The 22,954-nt window shown below is 34.6% G+C and overlaps 3 protein-coding genes, 1 non-coding gene and 3 pseudogenes across 5 annotated transcripts; 4 read left to right on the plus strand and 3 right to left on the minus strand.

Annotated features, from left to right (window-relative positions):
• The first annotated feature begins 495 nt into the window (after window positions 1-495).
• Window positions 496-1,547, plus strand: LOC111987409 (uncharacterized). The gene has a single exon (XM_024019126.2). It carries the CDS (start codon window positions 796-798, stop codon window positions 1,309-1,311), a length of 516 nt encoding a protein of 171 aa, XP_023874894.1. The 5' UTR covers window positions 496-795; the 3' UTR covers window positions 1,312-1,547.
• A 372-nt stretch (window positions 1,548-1,919) lies between these two features.
• LOC111987492 (U2 spliceosomal RNA) lies at window positions 1,920-2,115 on the plus strand. The gene has a single exon (XR_002880298.1). It is a non-coding gene; the product is annotated as a U2 spliceosomal RNA (small nuclear RNA).
• A 735-nt stretch (window positions 2,116-2,850) lies between these two features.
• LOC111987482 (uncharacterized) lies at window positions 2,851-4,453 on the plus strand. 2 transcript variants are annotated; one of them, XM_024019207.2, is made up of 2 exons: window positions 2,851-3,022; window positions 3,882-4,453. In XM_024019207.2, the coding sequence occupies exon 2, from the start codon at window positions 3,928-3,930 to the stop codon at window positions 4,432-4,434; it is 507 nt and encodes a 168-aa protein (XP_023874975.1). In that variant the 5' UTR covers window positions 2,851-3,022; window positions 3,882-3,927; the 3' UTR covers window positions 4,435-4,453. The 2 variants fall into 2 exon arrangements, with proteins under 2 accessions (XP_023874975.1, XP_023874974.1); XM_024019206.2 differs by having other exon boundaries at window positions 2,853-3,022; window positions 3,870-4,453.
• A 781-nt stretch (window positions 4,454-5,234) lies between these two features.
• LOC111987416 (uncharacterized) lies at window positions 5,235-6,561 on the minus strand. The gene has a single exon (XM_024019135.2). The coding sequence runs from the start codon at window positions 5,889-5,891 to the stop codon at window positions 5,361-5,363; it is 531 nt and encodes a 176-aa protein (XP_023874903.2). The 5' UTR covers window positions 5,892-6,561; the 3' UTR covers window positions 5,235-5,360.
• Window positions 6,562-7,678: 1,117 nt separating this feature from the next.
• Window positions 7,679-9,452, plus strand: LOC111987438 (uncharacterized; annotated as a pseudogene).
• A 2,612-nt stretch (window positions 9,453-12,064) lies between these two features.
• Window positions 12,065-12,823, minus strand: LOC111987412 (uncharacterized; annotated as a pseudogene).
• Window positions 12,824-19,927: 7,104 nt separating this feature from the next.
• On the minus strand, window positions 19,928-20,547 carry LOC111987437 (uncharacterized; annotated as a pseudogene).
• Window positions 20,548-22,954: the final 2,407 nt, after the last annotated feature.

Genomic DNA, 22,954 nt, shown 5'->3' on the forward strand with positions numbered 1-22,954 from the left:
TGCATTCAAAGAACCCCGTGGATTCAAGTTTATTTTCTTGAAGTAAACATGCTCTACTTCGTCTTGTGGCTTCCGTCCGAATTAATAGGTAACCTCATGCTGCTATAATAGCTGCCTTAGAGCATATCCAACCGGTATCTTTGAACTATTTTATTTTACCATTTTAAGAGCATTCGCACCAGTGTATGTAAAATCATGTAAAATAGAAAAAGAAGCTATTAATTCAACGGGTCAGAAGCCAGGAAACTCATCTCCAACACAAAATCAGTGTTCAAACTTCAGCTCAATACCAACATGAAATCCATGATAGTCTGATAGGCCTGTGAAGTTTGCGATTGAAGTTAGATAAATTGTAATACAAACATGATAAAAATAAAAACAATCTAGATTCAAACAAAACAAAAAATCCAATATGCGGAGAAGCTGTTCCAGCTGTGAGCTCTTTAAAGGCAGAAATTTTAGTATTTCAAACATTATCATCTACATCACTTGTTACCAATATCATATGTCATATTTACCAAAGGTAAATTAAGAATTGCTTATAAGTACATGATGTATTTTTCCAGTCAATTTTTTTCAGCTTATCAAGAATCGCTAGTTGCGTCTTGGAATGAATGTCCAACTGTCTGCTACTAGGGCCAGATTCTCAATAGTGAATACCATAATTGACCATGTCTAATAGTCCATGGCCATGGGGCCAGTGACGTTCTTGGCTTTTACAAAAAATCCACCGTATGCCACATATATATGCCTGATGAATCTAATTGAACCTAGAACTATTTCAGACTAGTTTTAATGGATTCCTCACGACTTTCCCTACGTCCATTCAAGCTCTCTGATGTTGATGACTTCCTGAAATGGGCTAGTGATGATAGAGTAACTCGGTATCTTAGATGGGACTCCATCACCTCTAGGGAAGAAGCATTGATATATCTTGAGAAGGTTGCCATACCCCATCCTTGGCGTCGGTCCATATGTTTGGATGATCATTCAATTGGCTACGTTTCAATTAGGCCAGAATCCCGCGATGACAGATGCAGAGCACACATTAGTTATGCTGTGGGCACAGATTACTGGGGGCAAGGGATAGTAACCACTGCATTGAAGATAGCCGTCTCTAAGGTGTTCAAAGTGTTCCCAGATTTGGTGAGGATAGAGGCAATGGTAGAGGTAGAAAATAAGGGGTCTCAAAAGGTGTTAGAAAAGGTTGGATTTCTTAAAGAAGGATTGTTAAGAAAGTACGGATTTTGTAAAGGAGAGATCAGAGACATGTTTATCTATAGCTTCTTAGTAACAGATAGTTTGTTGTGAGTGATATTAATTATAAGCTGTGCCTTCAATCTTACAATCTTCTTCTTTCAATTCTTGTTTTCCCATGTCTTTGAGTTATGAACTATTGGAGCTAGATTTTAAAAGTTTGGTAAGGTTAGGCCCTCCATTTACTCTGAACCTGCAAAAGCTAGAAGTTGATTACATTTCCCTGCTGGAAATTGATTATATCTCCTACTTGTCACAACATCCATTATCTCTGCATTCATTGTGAGCTACATCTGTGCCTCTAATGCTACTTATCACTTATAAGTCGTATCATTTCAGCAATATAAATCAGGTCCCCACTCTGTTGTCTTTCAATTAGAGCTTGAATTTAAAGGCAGAAATTTTTGTATTTCAAACATTATCATCTACATCACTATGGTGTTTGCTGGCATCTACTTTGTTTTCTGTGAACTCTTTTTTTTTTTTTTTTTTGAGAGAGTGTTTTCTGTGAACTGATTAAAGCGGATATGTTTGTATTCCTATACCAGCCATGTATAATATAAGCATAATAAGAGTTTGACAATCACGTCCCACATCATGAAAGCAGGAAAGAGCTCAAAGCAGTCTTACTATAAAAAAGAGAACATTTTAGGAGTAAACTCATACCTTTCTCGGCCTTTTGGCTAAGATCAAGTGTAGTATCTGTTCTTATCAGTTTAATATCTGATATGTGGGTCATCGGCCCACACGATATTAAATTTATTTCTTGAGGGGAAGAGCCCACCACAGTAGCTTGCTACTGGGGTTCTCAAGCGTCTCCCATGCGTTGCACTAAAGCTCGGGCCTGGCGCACCCCACCCAAATCTATACCAAGTTTTATAATTCCTAACAGTCTCCAAAGCAATTAGTCTTTTAATAATTCCATACTGTCTCCAAAGCAATTAGTTACTGAATTAATAATGGCGACCCCTATATTGATTTAGTGCATTCATATGGATTTTATTAGAGTTTCTCTCTCAAAAACAACATTCAGGACTCACAAAGGGTTATAGAAAAGATTGGGTTTCAAGAGGAAGGTTTCTATAATAAGTATGAGGATAGACTATTGATGTTTCAATGTACAACTTCTTAAAAACTGATAAAATAATCATTTAAACGTTTTGTTTTGTTGAAAATTTGTTTTTGTTATAAAATCTGTTGTTTCCAAGGTTGGTATACCAGTTTCCATTAAAGTGTTAATGCAGTGAAGACAGACAAGCTCAGCAGGCTTGATTAGTTCTATAATTCATTCTATTTAATCACAAGTTGGGCATCATCTTACTAAAACAAAACATGCAAATACAATACAATACACAAGTTGGGACACAAATTGGTACGGTGAATTTAATTAGTTAGGCTCACTATTATGAAAGGAGAGAGGGCAGCCCTCACCAAATAAAAAAAGAAGCTACTCTTTTGGAGTAGGTATTTGGAATTGACAACTAGAGTCTAGATACCAAGTATGCACCACAATCATGCCTCAGCAGTCATACTAGTCATATTTGTTTATAATGAAATTTTGATTTTGGAATTTTGAAGGTTAGATAGGATAATGAAATTCAGACAAGAACCAGGAAGAACGTTAGCTAGGCTGGCTTTAAATTAGTCATCAACAAGTTTATTTATCAGTCCTTAAAACTTGATTTTCCTGTTGGTGTTGCTGACTGAAAGCTCCGTGATTGATGCGACATGATTTATTTTTAGCCTCAAAGAGTGTTGAATGAAGGTAAAGCTGATTTTGACTCTTGTTAATATCTTTTGTGTGTTCATGCTGATTGATCAGTGCTCAAATAATTGCAATTTAATTTATTGTGGGAATTTACTTGACCATATGATGTGTGTAGCTCTAGCATCCCCACTTAACATATAGATGGAATCATCACCACATCGAAAATTTAAAGATGTCAAATGATCCAATATTTTCCATGAAGTGTATGTGTCCTTTGGAGTCTTGAGAAAGTAAAGTCCTAAAAATCAAACACCCGAAATTAGTAGGACATGTATGTTATGTTTGGATTGTACTAATTCTGATCCTTCTAATTTAAAAACAACTTGGATCATTTGACTAATTAGACGAACTCTAACCAATTGTAAAGATATTCCTACTTTGTCACTAAAGGGCAAAGCTTGGGTCTAGTACACTGGACCCAACACAATATGAACACATGGTAAATTTTAATCATTTATCCGCATCATATTGGATTTAGTGCACTATCCCTGTCCATCACTAAAAGCATCTAAGTTGTGTGAAGTGTCTGCCAATTATTGCACTAACCATGTGAAGTGTCATTGTAATGAGTAGCATTATTGTACTAGTTTGTGTGCACAAGAAGATCTTCACAGCCTTTGCTAGAATTATAAAAGGGTACAAGTATGAAGTGAACGAGCAGAACAAATGCAGTCTTTTTCCTTTGTTATGTTAAACATGTTTGAATCAATGAATTTTGTGTGTTTTGGTTCCCTAGTTCTTGGTGCTCCTTTTAACTTATAGTTCTATTTCTTGATCCTTATAAGTTATAAACTGTTCTTTTCTATATATTTATTCTCTTTCTTTTTTCCCCCTAAATATTTAGCAATCATGTTAGTGTTTGGCGTTAGCTACAAACCCAAGATATTAGAGAGATTAACAAGATGGAAATCAAACTACGCCCCTATCAATTATCTGATGTGGATGACTTCATGGAATGGGCATGCGATGATCAAGTCATTCGCACCAGCAGACTAAGGTACTACACTTCAAGAGAAGATGCACTCGATTATCTTAAGGATGTTGCAATTCCTCACCCATGGTACAGGGCCATATGTTTGGAGGACCGTCCAATTGGATTCATATGTGTCAAACCAGGGTCTGACTATCAGATATGTAGAGGGCAAATCAGCTATGCTCTTGGATCAAAGTATTGGAACAAAGGTATAACCACAGTGGCAGTGAAATTGGTTATTTCTAGTGTGTTTGAAGAGTTTCCGGATATGGAGAGATTGGAAGGCTTTGTTAATGTGGAAATTAAGGCCTCACAAAGGGTTTTGGAAAAGGCTGGGTTTCAAAAGGAAGGTGTACTTAGGAAATATGTCATTGTCCATGGGAAGACTATTGATGTTATTATGTATAGCTGTTTAAAAACTGATCAAACTAATTGAAGGGATTCTTTTCTTTTTATTCTCATCTCTCTCTCTATCTTTTGGGTTGCCAATTTGTATTTTGTTTTTCATCTATTGTTAATAAGGTTTTCCTATCAGTTTCTGTTAAAAAGTTGAAGATGGACAAGCTTAACAGGCTTGAAAAGTTCTATAACTCGGTTCTGTTCTAGTGTGATGTTGGATTTCCTATTCCATACAGTTGTGGGGTTCACTCACTGAAAAGATATCATGCGTATATTGAATGTATGAATTAATTCTGCAGCGATAAAAATTGGTATTATGTCACAATCTGTTTAGCAAATCAGCATTTTTTGTCTGTAAACTATGCCATTCTTGTCAATTTCCTTTCCCCCTTTTTAGAGTTTTATGCCTTATTAGCCAAGATAAATGGACATAATTGATGTAATGATTTGGATAGGTAAAAATGATGTAGAAAGTAGCTAGTGTGATTAGGAGAGGCAAAGACCAAGCACAACATTTCTGAAAATAAATACAACATAAACTCAACACCTTTCAACACCATAATAACCTCTGATCTTAAATCAAGTGCTTGGTGTACGTTCTTTGTCATCGCCTCCTAATGAAGTAAAAGAATATGTATTTATCTTTAGGATAGAAGGTTTATATGATATTGTATTAATTTATTGATGGGATCCGGGTCCTTTGCAGCTGCCTGTGCATATGATATGTGTATGTTATATGGTCTATTTCAATGCTCTAAATTCTATGATAGGGAATAACATTTTCTAATAAATAAATTGTTGCGGATATAAATTTTGTAATCCCAAGAATATTCTACGTGACAAGTAACAACATTCACAGCATGCATTTGAATTAGAATTGTTAACAATGTCTTATTCTAGTGGATGCTTTAAGATTCATAAAATCACATACAAATTAAAACAACAGTAACTCTGAACAAATACTCAGCTCTGGGGATCAGCAGAAAGAAGACTAAACATCATCAGGTCTCTAGTTTTCCCCTTCAAAGTCACATACTTCCTTAGAACACCTTCCCTCTGGAACCCAGCCTTTTCTAACACCCTCTGGGACCCCACATTTTCAACAAGAACTAGAGCTTCAAGTCTCTCCAAGTGTGGCCACTCACTAAATATAGTATTAGCCACCAGCTTAACTGCTTTAGTCGCAATTCCTTTGCCCCAGTACTTGTAGCCCAAAGCATAGCCAAGTTCACCTCTGCACTCATCAATGCCTATATTTCTGGTCACTGAAATGGCACCAATGGGCTGGCCATTAAGGCAAATTGCCCTGAACCATGGGTGAGGAATAACCTTATTCTTGATAAAGTCTAGTGCGTCTGCTCTGCTAGTGTAAGCATCCCATGTGCAAAATCGAGCCACTTTATCATCTGAAGCCCACACCATGAAAGCATCTATGTCAGAAAGATCCAATGGCCGAAGAGTGATCTCAGTGAATTCATTTCCGCCTACTTCCATTGTTACTTCTTGATAATGACTCTGTTTTAGCAATGGTTTGTATGAATTTGAGCCTTGCTGAAAGAAATGAGGACTCACTTGGAAAGTGGATAAGGGTTGTTGGCCTTTTATGCACTTGGAGAATGGGTGAATGAGGCACACGAAGTTGTATGGAAATAAAGGACTAAGGACCTTAATTCCCTAAGGGTCAATTCTGCATTATTACTTGCAGTGGTGAGCAAATAGTGATTTCTTTGCACCGACACGGCAATTTTGGCGAAGTACCGGTGTCCGAGCGGTGTCTTCTGTTTTTTTTCGCTTCTCCGACGCAGTGCCGACACGGTGGACACGCCAGCAATGAAAAAAAAAAACAGAAAATCACAGATTTTGACAGATGAACTTACCAATACCGTTGATTTTGTGATATACCCTAAAACAAAAAAGCTTAGAATCTGAGAAGTCACCGTGAAAGTTGGAACCCACAGCTCAACCCTCCCTCTGCCTCTGCCCGCTGCCCTCTATCCCTCGCCAGTGCTAGATCGGGCCGATCGGCGAGTCGGCGAGCTCCATAGACGTTGACGCCGTGCCCTGTCCCTCACGATCTCTCTCTCTCTCTCTCGGCGTGACAGGTCCGACCTCTTCTCTTCTCTCTCTCTCTGTTTTTTTTTTTTTTCTTTCTTTGGGGGAATAGGTGTACTGTTACTCTGTTAGTGTTACTTATAACGGCTTTTTTTTTACTGTCACTGTGTTATGCTGTGTGTATATATATATATATATATATTTTTTTTTTTTCCTTATATATATATATATATATATTTTTTTTTTTCCTTTACTCACCTTTTGCCTTATAAATTATAATGTTTATTATGAATTTAGTGATTTTTGTTTTTATGTGTCCTCTATAGTTTTATTTATTTATTAAAGTTAAATATTGGAGGTGATTTTACTAAAATGAATATTGAGAGTGAAAAATCAACTAAGTCAGCTGCTCCTCTATGGAAATATGTCTAAAAATAAAATTTAATTAATTATTTTATGTCTAAAAATAATTAATCATTTAAATTCTAAACATAAACATATTTTATGTCTAAAAATATTTAAAAATATGCCTAAATATAAAATTTAATTAATTATTAAATTGCCGTGTCGTATTCTTATTTTTCAAAAATTGCCGTACCGCCGTGTCCGTGTCAATGCAACTTAGTACAAGATAGGTGATGTTGAACCGACAACATAATCTTTCATTGAGTAAAGAGAGCATCAGAAAGTCAATGCACAAAAAATTCAAAATGTAGAAAAGCCCTAGTAGAAATCATAAGCAACTAAGACAAAATTGTGTGATAATCCGTCATGACGCATGGGGCAAAACTTGTGGCCTTAGGCCATGATTGAAGCTGCTATTTGGGACAATTCCTTTGTTTAAGTCTTAAAATTTGTGTTTTTGCCATTTCTTATACTTTTTTTTTCCCATTATAACTTTTAAATTAAGGTTTAGAATAATGTATTATCTATTTTGGGACGTCTCCTAGAAATATTAGTATTTAGTTTTGCAATTATCTCAATTTTGCCGTCTAATTTTAGTGTGTTTTATAGCCTACAAGACAATTCAGACTTCTGTTCTTATATTTTCTGGTAGACTCCAAACTATCTCTCTTTTTGGATTTGAAGAGTGGTTATTTTCTTGAAGTAAACATGTTTGGCTTCTACCCGATTCAATAGATAACCTCACGCTACAATAATAGCAACCTTAGTTGATTATTTTACCACGTCAAGAATTTTTGGTGACAACCAAAGAGTAAAATGAGTAAATGACCCTACATGCTGATCTGTCTTTGGTACAAGTTATGAGACCGGATATACTAGTTGTAGTTATTTTAATTAAGGGATTATACACACCCAAAGAAAATAGTCTAAACCCCTCGCATTAACCAACAAAATGCTTCCCATTGTATGCGCAAGTATGGATATATCCTTGTGATTTGAAGACAATAATAAACGTCTTTGCTGTTATAAAAAAATGTCGTGGCTGAAAGTTGAAACAAAAATAAAATAGGATTCTTCACATAAAACATATAAGATTCAAAGCAAGAAAAAATGGGAGATGGAATAGATTGTTTTGGCAACGGAGCCTATTTTCACAATGAAATTTATGAGTGGTAATTTATGCAATTTACAGAGCTTTGGGCTATTTGAAAACCAACACATTCTTAACATTTAATTTTTTTTAGTTCCTAAAGTTTAGAATTTAACCTTATCACCTGAAATCATCAGGACATCCATGTTATATTTGGAATGCACTATTTCTGATCCTTAAAAACTTAAAAGTTGACTTTTGTGTGATACTAAACAACTTGGAAGATGACTCAATAGCTGAATTCTAATTAATAGTAGAGAGATTCCTACTTTGTCACTAAAGGGCAAAGCTTGAGTCCAGTGCACTGAATCCGAAACAATGCGGACACATACCAAATTTTAGACACAGTGATTGCATCATATGGGTCTAGTGCTCTAGTGCACTTGACGCAAGTTGTCTGTCACTAAAAAGAGTTGTGTGAAGTGTCGGCAATTATAGTACAAGCCATGTGACGTGTAGTTGTAATGGCTAACATTATTGTACTAGTTTGTGCATACAAGAAGATCTTCAAAGCCTTTGCTAATTGCTAATATCATAAAAGGATACGAGTATGAAGTGAAAGAGCAGAACATAGGCTCTCTCTTTCCTTAATTATGTTAAACTTGTTTGAATTGAAGCTATAATTTCTGTGTTTTTGTTCCTTAATTCATGTAGCTCCTTTTAACTTGTAGTTCTAATTCTTGGTCTTCTTAAGTTATAACCTGTTCTTTTCTTCCTAAATATTTAGCAATCATTTTAGTGTTTCGGAGTTAGCTACAAGAACAACGCATATAGATTAATATAATCAGATAGAAATCAACCAATGCCCCTATCAATTTTCTGATGTGGATGAATTTATGGAATTGGCATGCAATGATCAAGTCATTCGCACTAGCAGACTAAGGTACTACACTTCAAGAAAAGATGCACTTGATTATTTAAGGAAATTTCAATTCCTCACTCATGGTACAGAGCCATATGTTTGGAGGACCATCCAATTGGATTCATGTGTCAAACCAGGGTCACTATGAGATTGTAGAGGGCAAATCAGCTATGCTCTTGGACCAAAGTATTGGAACAAAGGTATATAACCACAGTGGCAGTGAATTTGGTTATTTCTAGTGTGTTTGAAGAGTTTCCGGATATGGAGAGATTGGAAGGCTTTGTCAATGTGGATATTAAGGCCTCAAAAAGGGTTTTGGAAAAGGCTGGGTTTCAAAAGGAATGTCTACTTAGGTAATATGTCATTGTCCATGGGAAGACAATTGATGTCATTATGTATAGCTTTTTAAAAACTAACCAAGTAATTAATTGAAGGGGTTCTTTTCTTTTAACTCTCTCTCTCTCTCTCTCTCTAGGTGTTGCCAATTTGTATTGATATTTGGTCTATTGTTAATAAGGTTGGCCTATCAATTTCTGTCAATGAATTGAAGATGGACAAGCTCAACAGGCTTGAAAAGTTCTATTAACTCAGTTCTTTTCTTCCTTCTCAAAAAAAAAAAAAAAAAAAAAAAAAAAAAACTCAGTTCTTTTCTAGTGTTATGTTGGATTCCCTATGCTATACCACACAGTTGTGGGGTTCACTCAATGGAAAGAGATCGTGCGTATATTCAATGTATGAAACAATAATGCAACAACAAAAATTGGTATTACGTCACCATCTGTTTAGCAAATCAGCATTGTTTTTTGCCAGTAAACTATTGTAACGACCCCACCATAAATGTGTAGATATTGTCCGCTTTAGGATGAGTAGGGCTAACCATGTCCTGACACACGCACGGTTTTGTTACCCCGAGCAGGGCATGCCTCTACCACTACTACACGTGTGGTAGTGGTAGAGGTGTGCCCTGCTCGGGGTAACAAAACCGTGCGGGTGTCAGGATATGGTCAACCCTACCCATCCCAAAGCGGACAATATCTACACATTTGGGGTGGGGTCGTTACAGATGGTATCAGAGCCATGCCCTAGCCGGAAGTGTGGGTCCCACACGCGAGGACGCGTGTGCTCGTAAAGGGGGTGGATTGTAGTGACCCAAAAATGGAGGTCTTGCATTCCATAGAATCCTGCATCGTCTAGAGAAGCACATGGGAATGTGTTTATAAAAAATGACCTCCCTTCAATGTGTAAATGTCTTTTCCCCTACTGCTATGTACTTTGGGGGAGAACAAAACCGTGAGGGGTATGGGTCCCAAAGCAAACAATATCTACATAGTTGGAGCGGGGTCGTTACAACTATGCCACTCTTGTCAATTTCCTTTCCCCTTTTTAAGAGTTCTATGCCATATTAACTAATATAAATAGATAAAATTGGTATAATGATTTGGTTAGGTAAAAATGATGCAGAAAGTTGCTAGTGTGATCAGGAGCCATTAGGCAAAGACCAAGCACAACAAAACTGAAAGTTGCAGTTGCTTGTATATAATATATGTATTTTATATGGTCTATTGCATGGCACTGAATTCTATGGTAGGGAATAACATTTTCTACTTATCAAAAAAAAAAAAACATTTTCTATACTAATCACGCCTTTTCTTGCAAATTAATTGTTGTGGATATAAAATTTGTAATCCCAAGAATATTCTACATGACAAGAAACAACATTCATAGCATGCATTTGAATTAGATTTTTTAACAATGTCTTCTGCTACTGGGTGCCTTAAGATTCATAAAATCACATACAAATTAAAACAACAGTAACTGTGAACACATACTCAGCCCTGGGGATCAGCAAAAATAAGACTAAACATCACCATGTCTCTAGTCTTCCCCTTCAAAATCATATACTTCCTTAGAATGCCTTCCCCCTGGAACCCAGCCTTTTCTAACACCCTCTGGGACCCCACATTTTAAAGAACTAGAGCTTCAAGTCTCTCCAAGTGTGGCTACTCACTAAATATAGTATTAGCCACCAGCTTAACTGCTTTAGGTGCAATTCCTTTGCCCCAGTACTTGTAGCCCAAAGCATAGCCAAGTTCACCTCTGCACTCATCATTGGGCAGAGGTATAACCATCAATGGTTGTGAAAATGGTTATTTCTAGCGTGTTTGAAGAGTTTCTAGGTATGGAAAGATTGGAAGTTAATGTGGATATTAGGGCCTCGCAAAGGGTTTTGGAAAAAGTTGGGTTTCAAAAGGAAGGTGAACTTAGGAAATATGTCATTGTAATTGGGAAGACTATTGATGTTATTGTGTTGCAAATTTGGGTTGCAAATTTGTTTTTCAATTTAGTTCTTTTATTTGATCTATTGAAAAATAGGATACATATATTCAATATATGAAATAATTAATTTACATGCGACGACAATAACTACTGGTTTCATGACATGAGCAAATCTGCTTTTCTTTTTCTTTTTCTTTTTTGTCAGTAAATCAGTAAATTAAATTAAGCCATTCTTGTCCATTTCCGTTTCCCTTTTTAGAGTATAGATATATAATTGGTATAAAGATTTAGTTAGGTAAAAATGATGCAGAAAGTTGATTGGGTGATTAGGATTCTATCCCACCTTGGAAAAGCTGGCCATAAGGAGCCAAAGACAAGGCCCAAAAGTACTGAAAATAAATACAAGATAAACTCGGTTCCTTCGCAATCCATAATAATAACCCTTTTTAGTCTTTTTGATCTGACATCAAGTGTTTGGTATATGTTCTTTCTCATCATGGATATTTGGCACCTAATTATAGTAAAATAATATGTATGTTAGGGAAGAAGATTTACATGATGTTAAATTTTTAAGGGAAGGGTCCATTGCAGTTGCTTTGCACTACTGGAAAGACTTGTAGCAGGACCGAATCTTTGAGACCCCATTACCATTACATACAGGAATTTTGTGGGTTTCAAGTTTCAACTGTCATTCATGCCAGAGAGGCATATTATATGTGCATTTTATATGGTATATGTATTCTGTACTTCAACCAGTACAAATTATATATGCTAGATGCCCTAGCACTGAACAAATTTCCTGTGTACGATTAATCTACTGCTATCTTATGAAAAGATTGTTTAAAACAAATATTATATGTTATGGATATAAATTTTTATAATCTCAAGAATATTCTATATGACGAGAGAACATCCAAAGCATTTGAATAGAATTTTAATCAGTGTTTTCTGCTAGTGGGTGGCTTAAGATTCATAAATCACATACAAATTAAAACAAAAAAAAAACTTTGAACAAATAGTCAGCTCTTGGGATCAGAAGAAAGACGACTAAACATCACCATGTCTCTAGTTTTCCCCTTCAAAAGCATATACTTCCTTAGAACACCTTCCCTCTGGAACCCAGCCTTCTCTAGCACCCTTTGGGAGCCCAGATTTTCTACATCAACTATAGCTTCAAGCCTTTCCAAGTGTGGCCATTCAGCAAATATAGTATTAGCCACCTGCTTAACTACTTTAGTTGCAATCCCTCTACCCCAGTACTTGGAGCCCAAAACATAGCCGAGTTCACCTCTACACTTATCATTGCCTGAATTTTTGGTCACTGAAATGTCACCAATGGTATGGCCATTAAGGCAAATTGCCCTGAACCATGGGTGAGGAATAACTTTGGTATTGATAAAGTTGATTGCATCTTCTTTGTTAGTTTACGGTTCCCATGTGCAAAAGCGAGTCACTTTTTCATCTGAAGCCCACGCCATGAAATCATCTATGTCAGAAAGCTCCAATGGCCGAAGAGTGATCTCACCAGTGAATTCATTTCCACCTCCTTCCATTGGTACTTCTTGATGATAATGATTATGTAGCAGGGGTTTGTATGAATTTTGAGCCTGGCTGACGGACTATGTAAGAAAGAAGGCACAAAGGAAAGAGTAAAAACTCACATGGAAAGTGTGCAAGGATGTTGGCCTTCTATACAAGAGAATGATCCACAAGAAGTTGCCTGGAAGCAGAGGTTATTCAAGTCAATCCACTAGACCAATTCTGCATTACTTGGAGTGACGACCAAGTTGGGGTCTGTATTCACTAGAAAGTTAACCTGATGCTGCTTGCTATAATAGCCACCTTTGTTGACAACTTTTCCATAGCAAGAAGTTTAGGTGACAACAATGCATATTATGATATTAATGCATTTTAGAGAAAACTAGTCACTAGCCATGAGGAAAAAAAAAAGTAGTAATTAGGATTAATTTTAGATTTTATTTGTATCACAAAATAAAGATATAAATAATTTGATTTTTTAAATACATAGATTTATATTGATCAAAAGAGACATTAATTTTAAGAATTTTGAAAATTATGTCATAAAAGTTAATCTCATTCGTATAAGATTGTAACATATCCAAGTCCAATATTTTATTATTTTATTTTGACTTATAACTTACACCTCAATAGTTGTGAATATATTATAATAACAATAAAATGTCACGACATTTTTAGTTGTGCTAGATCTCGGAATAATATTTTATTATTTTATTTTGACCCATAAGGAATTGACACATACGTCGCAATATTTTCATAATATCTCTATGTATATATTGTACTTAATTATAATGTAAATTTATATTGTAGACACAAAAAAATTGGCAAATTTTGTACACATTTACAAAATTTGTACAATATTTACTATAGGGTTAGGATTTGTGACTCAAGCCCAAAACAATAAATTTGTAGAGTGTGGATGATAGAGCTAGGTTGACTGTGGAACTCACAACAGTTGATCACAACGTCCAAGTATAAACCAACATAAAAATACACGTAAAGATCAAATAAGCTGAAATCCGAAGAGACTTATGATAAATTGAATACTGGTTACAATTCTTAGGGCTACAGTAAAACCTTTCTTTTTTCTTTTCTCCTCCCTTTTCTTTCCTTTTTCACCCCCCTCTCCATCAGGAGCCCCTTCTTCTTTATATAGTATCCTTCCCCCTCATCCCCATCATCCACTTGTTCTTCATCTGGGTACCTACTTGAGTGTATGTCATGTCATGTATCTTCTTTAGCTTTTTGTGAGTGGCAGTAGCTGAGGTTACACTGTTCAGGGGTTTTCTCCACATAAATGCGGCCAGAAAAGTTGCTGCAGTCAATTTAATACGGTGGTAGCAGCTTTTCCTTTAGATATTTATTCGTTCTTATCGTCTCCAGATATACTCAGAGCTTATCTTGATCATTGGGGTTGCTAGGAAGATCATTCGGACCTTCCACACGTTTAATTAATCAATATTATTCGTATCCGAGGAGTAGGACCTCTTCGGACTACTAGTAAACTCTTTGGATTGTACCCCTCCTTCGTTTCCAAGTATCCTTCTTCCAGATGGACTTTATCTCAACCGGTTCCTTCTCTTTGGACAAACAGTAATCCTCAAATAGGGTCCTAAGCCCACTACGTTAGATTGGGCTTTTCCCCCACATTTACCATTTTTTGTGCAAATGTGTATAATATTAACCACTTTTGTGTATTTACAATGTAAACTTGCATTGCAAGTACAAAGTAAACATATAAAGATCTTTAAAAAAAAAAAAAAAAAGCTCAAACCAACTGGCATACTTGGAGGAGGGAAAAAAAAGTGCACCTCACTAATTGAATAAACCAAAAAATCACTATTCATGAGCCTTTAGCTCTTTTTATATAGTTAATAGATATACCAACTTACATAAATATTTAAAAAAAAAAAAAAACACACAAACTGATTATTGAGGAAAAAAAAAAACTTTAGGCACTGTAGCTACAGTTCCTATCAATAATTATAAAAATATTGTGAAATTTGTTGTGTCAGTATAACAATATATATACTAGCTTCCATAAATATTTAAAAAAAAAAATTAGTGACTGTGGCTAGGTTAGCTAAACCAAAAGCACTGTATATAAAGAAGAAAGAAAAGACAAAGACAAAGACAAAAAAAAACAAAAAAAAACAAAAACAAAAAAAAAAAACAAAATAACAAAAAAAAACAAAAAACAAAAAAAAAAAAGCAAAAACAAAAACAAAAGTACAAAACAAACCGAAAAAACAATGCGCTTGCACAATGCAAACACACTAAGTGCACAATGCCGAAGCACTGTAGCAACATAGCCGCTTTTATATATAAAGATATATAAAGAAATTACAAATAATTTGTTGTCTATATACCAGCTTCCATAAATATTTTTTTATTAAAAAAAAAATTAGTGACTGTGGCTAGGTTAGCTAAACCAAAAGCATTGTATATAAAGAAGAAAGAAAAGACAAAAAACAAAACAAAACAAACAAAAAAAAAAAAAAAAAAAAAAAAAAAAAAACAAAAAACAAAAAACAAAACAAAAAACAAAAACAAAAACAAAAAGCACAAAACAAACCGAAAAAACAATGCGCTTGCACAGTGCAAACACACCGAGTGCACAATGCTGAAGTATTGTAGCGACATAGCCGCTTTTATACATAAAGATATATAAAGCAATTACAAATAATTTGTTGTCTATATCCCACTGGTGTGAATCCTCATCGATTAGGCCTAACCCAATTGACAATGAGAGGATTCACACTTGACCATCTTATGAGACCATTGTCTCATTGCATCTAGTCTCACATACATGGGATTCACACTCTAGGGGGTTTGTACTTGGAGTGGTGAGCAAGTTGTAGTTTATTTAATTGCAAATACATATATAATGCTTCTCATGGCTGCCTTATTGACTACTATATCACAGTCACTTTTTTGTTCTTTTGGCCATTCACAATCAATGGCATGGAGACCGTGAATTTGCATTATCTTATGCTCTTTTCCTTTGAAAATAAATAACAACCTTCGTGTCTTTCAACAAGACTCATGTGACCATACTGTCTTTAGAGTTGCAAAATATGAGACATTATATACTTCTTGGTATCTTACAGCAAGTACTAAATTTCGACCAGTCCATGTTATATGAAGAAAGTGTACAGCTCTTTGAGTGCACGAGAAAAATTATGGTAATTTTATAGAGTTAAAGCATTGGATATCTACAAGTCACAAATCATAATAAGCACACTGCTGATTACACCGTGACAAGTTCAATGAGTAGCAAATTAGTAGTCTAGTTGGAAGCCATATTTTGATAGGACACAATTATCTAACATGATAATTTGATTATAGCCAAAAACTTTGTAGCTCAATTGGCATCTCCTGGTATTTCTAACTGTTAGGACATATGTGATTCATGTTAGGAACATATGTCATTCTTTTATGTAGTTGGCTAATCCTTTGACAAAAAGTACTTTACTTGTATTTAGGTAGATCTAAGTTATGTTTAATATTTGAAGAAACATGTTGTTCAAGTCTAGTATTAAAACCATGAAAATTAGACCAAGAAACAAGTGAAGAAAATGTGTTCATTAAAGCTGGACAGATAGCTCGACACCTGCTCAACACCTCCTAACAGCTGGCTATCTATCGAGCTTTTCAGTTGATTGTTATTGCAATCTCGACACCTTCTCGACAGCTAGTGGATCGATCGAGAAAGCTCCTGTCCCCTCAACAGCTTCTCGACACCTCCTCGACACCTAGCTATCTATTGAGGTATCTATCGAGGTTACGGAAATCAGAATTTTCAGATATGATTTTTGGGCCAGGCTTTTGTATTTGTGTAGAGTTTCTTTTCTCACAACCCTAGACCTATATAAGGTTTATTTTAGAGGCCGTCACATAAGAGAATACAAGGAGAACATATGTAAAATGTGACCAATACCTTATTCTCTCTGAAAGAAGCTACTGCGTCTTTGCACCTTAGGGTTTTATAACCAAGTGCTTCTTGATTTTCATTGTTGATGAAGTGAAGAACTTTGCAGCCAACATTCTTCTTCCTCAAGTTAGTGAGTGAGTCACGTACTAGGATTCATGCAAAGGAGTTAGTCACGTATTGGGATTCGTGCAACATCAAAGGGTAGAAGGTTTCTGCTGTGAGTTCATCTACGGGAATTGTAGAGTCTAGGAACAAAGGTTTTGTACTAGATCTGAAACTTCTCTTTACTATAGTGGATTGCTTTTCGGGAAGGTTTCCCTCGAGGTTTTTTACTATGAAATTGATTGGTTTCATTGGTTTTCCTGAGTCATCATATCTTGTCTTATTTACTTTTCCGCTGCATATGAGTTTGACATGATATTGATGTTTATTTGTTTTAACAAGTTTTATTGATAATAAATCTAATTAACAACTTGGATTTAAAACTTATTAATTCTATCAAACCGGGGTCTAAATTTTCCAACACTAACAAAATTGTTTAAGATTCAAATCTTCTCTCTCCTATTATATCTCTCAATAGTTATATTATGATAGAATAGAAATGTGCACACACGATACGTGCACTTATAACAAATAATTGAAGGAGAGAAACTTTAGTATATTTTCCTAGCAAAGAGAAAATCAATTAATCAATGAAAGCATAAAGGGTAGGGTTCACAATTTCTATTTACCTTTGATTGAATGGTATCAAAGCATTCCCTTCAATGCTCTAAAAATTCTAGATCTCATATGGTAGTAGAACAATCAAAAAGAAGTGAGAAAGAAAAGATAACTGAGGAAAAACACAGTATATTTTCATTCTTCTTGGTCTGCTTATAGTAGCATATTAAAATTAGAAGAAGGGATAAAACAAAAAAGTCATTTTTCTTAGTGATATGCATGGTTTTAAAAACCGGACCGGCCGGTCTGATCAGTTCAACCGGGAACTGGCCTTCAATCCGGTTCAATTATGGGAAAAAAAACCAAAAATAGCTAAAAAACCAAGAAAATGTGAAAACTAGCTGGTTCAACCAAAGAACCAGGAACCGGCATGGTCGAACCGATTATTGACCGGTTGGGATTTTTTGTCCTTTTCCCAGCCTAAGACTATGTCGTTTTGACCAGGAACCTAAAAACTAACCCTAAAGACTGAAGTCCTAAGCACTCTCACACTCTCATCTCACACCTCAACCTCATCTCAAGCTCTCTACCTCTCTACGCCTCACTCTCACAGTCTCAAACTCTCTACCTCACTCAACTCAAGCTCACTCTCTTTGAATATCCCTCGCTCTCTCTGCCTCACTCTCACAGTCTCACCTCACGCATGATCTACTTCTGTTTTTTTTTTTTTTTTTTTTTTTTTTTTTTTTTTTTTTTTTTTTCCTTTGTCTTAGTCTCACCCTCTTTGCTTCAGTGGCTTCATCAATCATCAGGTATGGAACTTATTTTCATTTTTCCTTTGCTTTTGATTTTTGATTAATTGATTCTGAATTTCTGAAATTTGGGTTTTTTTTTTTTTTTTCTTTGTCTCAGTCTTGCCCACTCTACTTCAATGGCTTCATCAATCATTAGGTCTTGAACTTATTTTCCTTTTTCCTTTGCTTTTGATTTTTGATTACTTGATTTTGAATTTCTGAAATCTAGGTTTTTTTTTCTTTGGTCTCGGTCTCGCCTCTCGGTCTGTCCTCTGCGCTCTACGCTCTATGCCCTACTTCATCAGGTATTGTATTATCAAATGAACCTTAAAACTTAGTGGTTGTTTGTTTGAAATTTTTTTGTTATTTAAATGTAATGAACTTATTTATTTAGTTCTCCACTATTTGGATGTAATGAACTTATTTATTTAGTTCTTTGTTTAAAACTTATTTGCTATTTGGATGTAATGAACTTATTTGCTATTTGCCATTTGGATGTAAATGTAATGAATAATGAACTTATTTATTTGGTTTTGTTGAAAGTTTATTATATTAAGGGTGATTGGTTTGTAATGTTATTATGTTAAATTCTATAAAAGATGTTATATACTTGTATGTTTGTTAAGGAAACTATTTATTACTATTGGTTTGTTAGTTTTAGTATATTAAAAAATTATTAATTATTTATATAATTTAAATAAATAATAATTAAATTATTTATGTCGTTACTGGTTCGACCATCGGTTGGACCCCAGTCCGATCAAAAAACCGGTAATTAGTTCCTTTTTCAGTTCTTTCACCGTACCCATTTTTAAAACCATGGTGATAGGTTTACACACCTACAAAGTAGGTTTTACTGCCTCTTGGGTTGTTAGTCGTTACTATAAATTAGGGTGTAAGAGTTGACTCAGTAAGCATACAAACCTTTTTTTATTTTATTTTAGTTCTTTAACCGTATTATTTGACTTTCTATTGGTTGGTCTATCTTATGATGATAATTAGGGAGGTTTTGAGTTGTAAGTCGTTGAGCTAGTGTGCATGCGTGAGTTACCGAGTTACATACAAGTCACAAGTCGTTTAGCCCAAAAACTAAATGGCCACTATTATAACAAGGGCAACTTATGAGTTAATGAAACATTTTAAGAAAGTTTTAATACAATTTTTATAAGAAATATAAAAATTTGTAAAAAAAAAAAAATTTAGTTGCTTTTTTTCTTTCCTCAATAAAAATTTTTCAAAATATTTTATAAAATACTGTTAGGACATCCGTTCACTTTTCCTTATAATATATAATCACTGCAATTATTTTAAAAATAGTAATAATAATTCTGCTATACCACAAGTCATTTAGACAAAAACTGTACTGGAAATAATACAATGGAAAATTTATACCCATTTCAATTGATTTGAAATATAGAAAATGAAAAAAGAATTCTCTCTTTTTGAGTTATCCAATTAAGCATTCTTGGTAAATCGATCCTTTAGAGATAAAATACATATTTCATGGATAAACTAATAACAAATTAGGAATATTGTCACTAAATAAAGAGCCAGGTAACTTTAAAGCCAAAATAGGGGATTGCATGGGTTATATATTGGAAAAATCCTAAAGCTGCAAACTATTTTACAAATGTTTTTATAAATTATTGATGAGGTAAATAGTTATTGGTAAATACAAAAATAATATTAGAGGTGAGCCCAAATAAAAATCAGTAAAAATTTACCATGTTATGTAAAAATGTTCTAAAATGGTTTATGACGGTAGCATTACAGCAAACAAAAATAATTGTGAGTACTGATAATGGCTAGCCATCTGTGAAGGAATGCATATTGTGGATGCTTTGATTGAGTTAAAACAACAGTAACTCTGAGCAAATACTCAGCTCTGGGGATCAGCAGAAAGAAGACTAAACATCGTCAGGTCTCTAGTTTTCCCCTTCAAAGTCATATACTTCCTTAGAACACCTTCCCTCTGGAACCCAGCCTTTTCTAACACCCTCTGGGACCCCACATTTTCAACAAGAACTAGAGCTTGAAGTCTCTCCAAGTGTGGCCACTCACTAAATACAGTATTGGCCACTCACTAAATATAATATTAGCCACTAGCTTAACTGCTTTAGTTGCAATTCCTTTGCCCCAGTACTTGTAGCCCAAAGCATAGCTGAGTTCACCTCTGCACTTATCATTGCCTATATTTCTGGTAACTGAAATGGCACCAATGGGCTGACCATTAAGGCAAATTGCCCTGAACCATGGGTGAGGAATAACCTTATTCTTGATATAGTCTAGTGCGTCTGCTTTGCTAGTGTAAGCATCCCATGTGAAAATCGAGCCACTTTACCATCAGTAGCCCACACCATGAAAGCATCTATGTCAGAAAGATCCAATGGCCGAAGAGTGATCTCAGTGAATTCATTTCCACCTACTTCCATTGTTACTTCTTGATAATGACTTTGTTTTAGCAATGGTTTGTATGAATTTGAAAAAAATCAAACATTAGTGAACTCAAAAAAAAATTATAAATAGTATCAGAAAATACCCAAGAACTCTTTAAGCCTTTGAGATTTAGTCCTTTACTAGGCTAAAGCTGAATCTCTTAAATTACCCTTGAAATTACAAGAAAATAACGCCAAAAAAAAAAAATTAGAATCAATAAGAAACATTCAATGAATTCAAAATAAAACTAAAAAAATCAAGGGTTAAGGTTACCAAAGACAAAACTATATAGTGGCAGAGCCACGGTGGAGAACAGAGATGATAAGGAGACTAACTTAGAGGAAAGTCTTTCTTTGTGAGAGAGAGACTGAGAATCAGAGATGAGTCTTGATGAGAGTGTGAGACTAAGAGCTTGTGTTCTTAAAGAGTAGAAGGTTAGGTCATAGGTGGGACTAGGAGCCTAAGATTGAGAGTTTGAGAGGGAAAAACTATTATTTGTTCAGCGGGATCAGGGTATGGAAAAAAAAAATTGTGTGACTGAGGGCAAAAGATTAGAGAAAAATGATTAGGTGGGAGCTTAAATGTGTTTTTAAACAATATTTTAAAAAAACAATATTATGTGTTTAAACAATATTACACGTATTTTCATACACTTTTTTACCCACACGTATTTTAAAAAAACTGAAAACTATTATTTAAACACACATACCAAATGGGCTCTGAGAATCTGAGAGGGTATTTGAAATGTAATATGTGTTTAAAAACATAAATGAAAATATGTGTAGGTAAAAAAATGTGTAATATTATTTAAAAATTGAAAATATGTGTTTGAGTGAATGTACTCAACTAAACCTGAGATTGAGAGGGAAACTTTACTATTTGTTCGCGGGATTAGGGGTTGGAATAAAATAAATGTGACCGAGCTGAGTGATCGAGTGAGTTAAGCCCAGGAGCAAAAGTCTAAAAAAGAGAGAAAGAGACAAGTCAGGGTACGTGCATGGCTGAAAGTAAACAAGAAAAAAAAAATCTTATATAGTGACTTAAACACTAACCAAATACCGCGTAATTTTTCTTTTCTTTTATTTTTTTTATTTTTTTATTTTATTTTTTTTATTAAAATGGGAGAAGTATAGGGGTGAAATACATATAAATAAAAAAAGTGTATAAAAATATATATAATGTTATTTAAAATATAAAAATGTGAGTTTAAACTTACTCATCAAATAGTCCCTATTAATCAAAAAAAAAAAAAAAAAACCAAAACAAAACAAAAATATAAAAATGTGAGTTTAAACTTACTCATCAAATAGTCCCTATTAATCAAAAAAAAAAAAAAAAAACCAAAACAAAACAAAACAAAACATAACCCGGCCCAGGAGCTTTACAAGCAAAGACGGCCATGAGAAAAACAATGGACCTATAGCTACAGAAACCTCCAAGGCCTGCTTCTTTTTCTTTTTCTTTTTTTTTTTTAATGCAAGACAGCTTAGACAAGACTTGAGTAAGACTATTCAGACTCTAGGACTGACACACGCTACCTTTTTTTTAATTTTTGAAAGGCACACTACCTTTATATTTTTTTGACTTCGCACGGGGTGAGATTGTGAAAAATTGGACCTACTTTAATCAAAAAAATATACATATTTTAAACAATATTATACATATTTTCACATATTTTTTTATTTATATGTATTTTAAAAAATTACAAACAATAATTCTCAAACTATTCTACCAAACACCCCTTGAGCCTACTGAGAGTCACAGTGTCACACGGCGTGCTTAGCACGCCATATATTAAAAAAAAAAAAAAGTATATATACATTAAACATACTCGATGTGGTTCAGTTTTCTGTGGTGTGTATATCTCGGCACCAATGGCTGCACCGGTTCAACGTCGGTACTGAAGAGATGCCATCGACCACTGTGCCAAAATCCTTCAGCAAAGCCCTGAGGGGGGTGGATCGATGCGGTCAAACCGGTTTTAGTCGGTGCCAGTGGATCAACAAACAAGCCTAGCCTTTTGCCTTATAAATTATAATGTTTATTATGAATTTAGTGATTTTTGTTTTTGTGTGTCTTGCCATAGTTTTATTTATTCATTAAAGTTAAATATTGTAAGTGATTTTACTAAAATGAATAACGAAAGTGAAAAATCAACTGAGTCAGTTGCTCTTCTATGGAAATATGTCTAAAAATAAATTTTAATTAATTATATTATGTCTAAAAATAATTAATTATTTAAATTATAAACATAAATGTATTTTATGTCTAAAAATATTAAAAAATATGCCTAAATATAAAATTTAATTGATTATTAAATTGTCGTGTTCACACCGTGTCATATTCTTATTTTTCAAAAATTGTCGTACCCCCGTGTCCATACCCGTGTCATATCTGTACCCTTGTTCGTGTCAGTGCAACTAACAAGATAGGTGATGTTGAACTGAC

The sequence above is a fragment of the Quercus suber genome, unplaced genomic scaffold, assembly GCF_002906115.3.
Source record: "Quercus suber isolate HL8 unplaced genomic scaffold, Cork oak 2.0 scaffold_612, whole genome shotgun sequence".
Taxonomy (NCBI): Eukaryota; Viridiplantae; Streptophyta; class Magnoliopsida; order Fagales; family Fagaceae; genus Quercus; species Quercus suber.

Coding starts and splice junctions, on each gene's coding strand:
- LOC111987409 (XM_024019126.2), top strand. CDS start 796: ATGGATTCCTCACGACTTTCCCTACGTCCATTCAAGCTCTCTGATGTT.
- LOC111987482 (XM_024019207.2), top strand. CDS start 3,928: ATGGAAATCAAACTACGCCCCTATCAATTATCTGATGTGGATGACTTC.
- LOC111987416 (XM_024019135.2), bottom strand. CDS start 5,891: ATGGAAGTAGGCGGAAATGAATTCACTGAGATCACTCTTCGGCCATTG.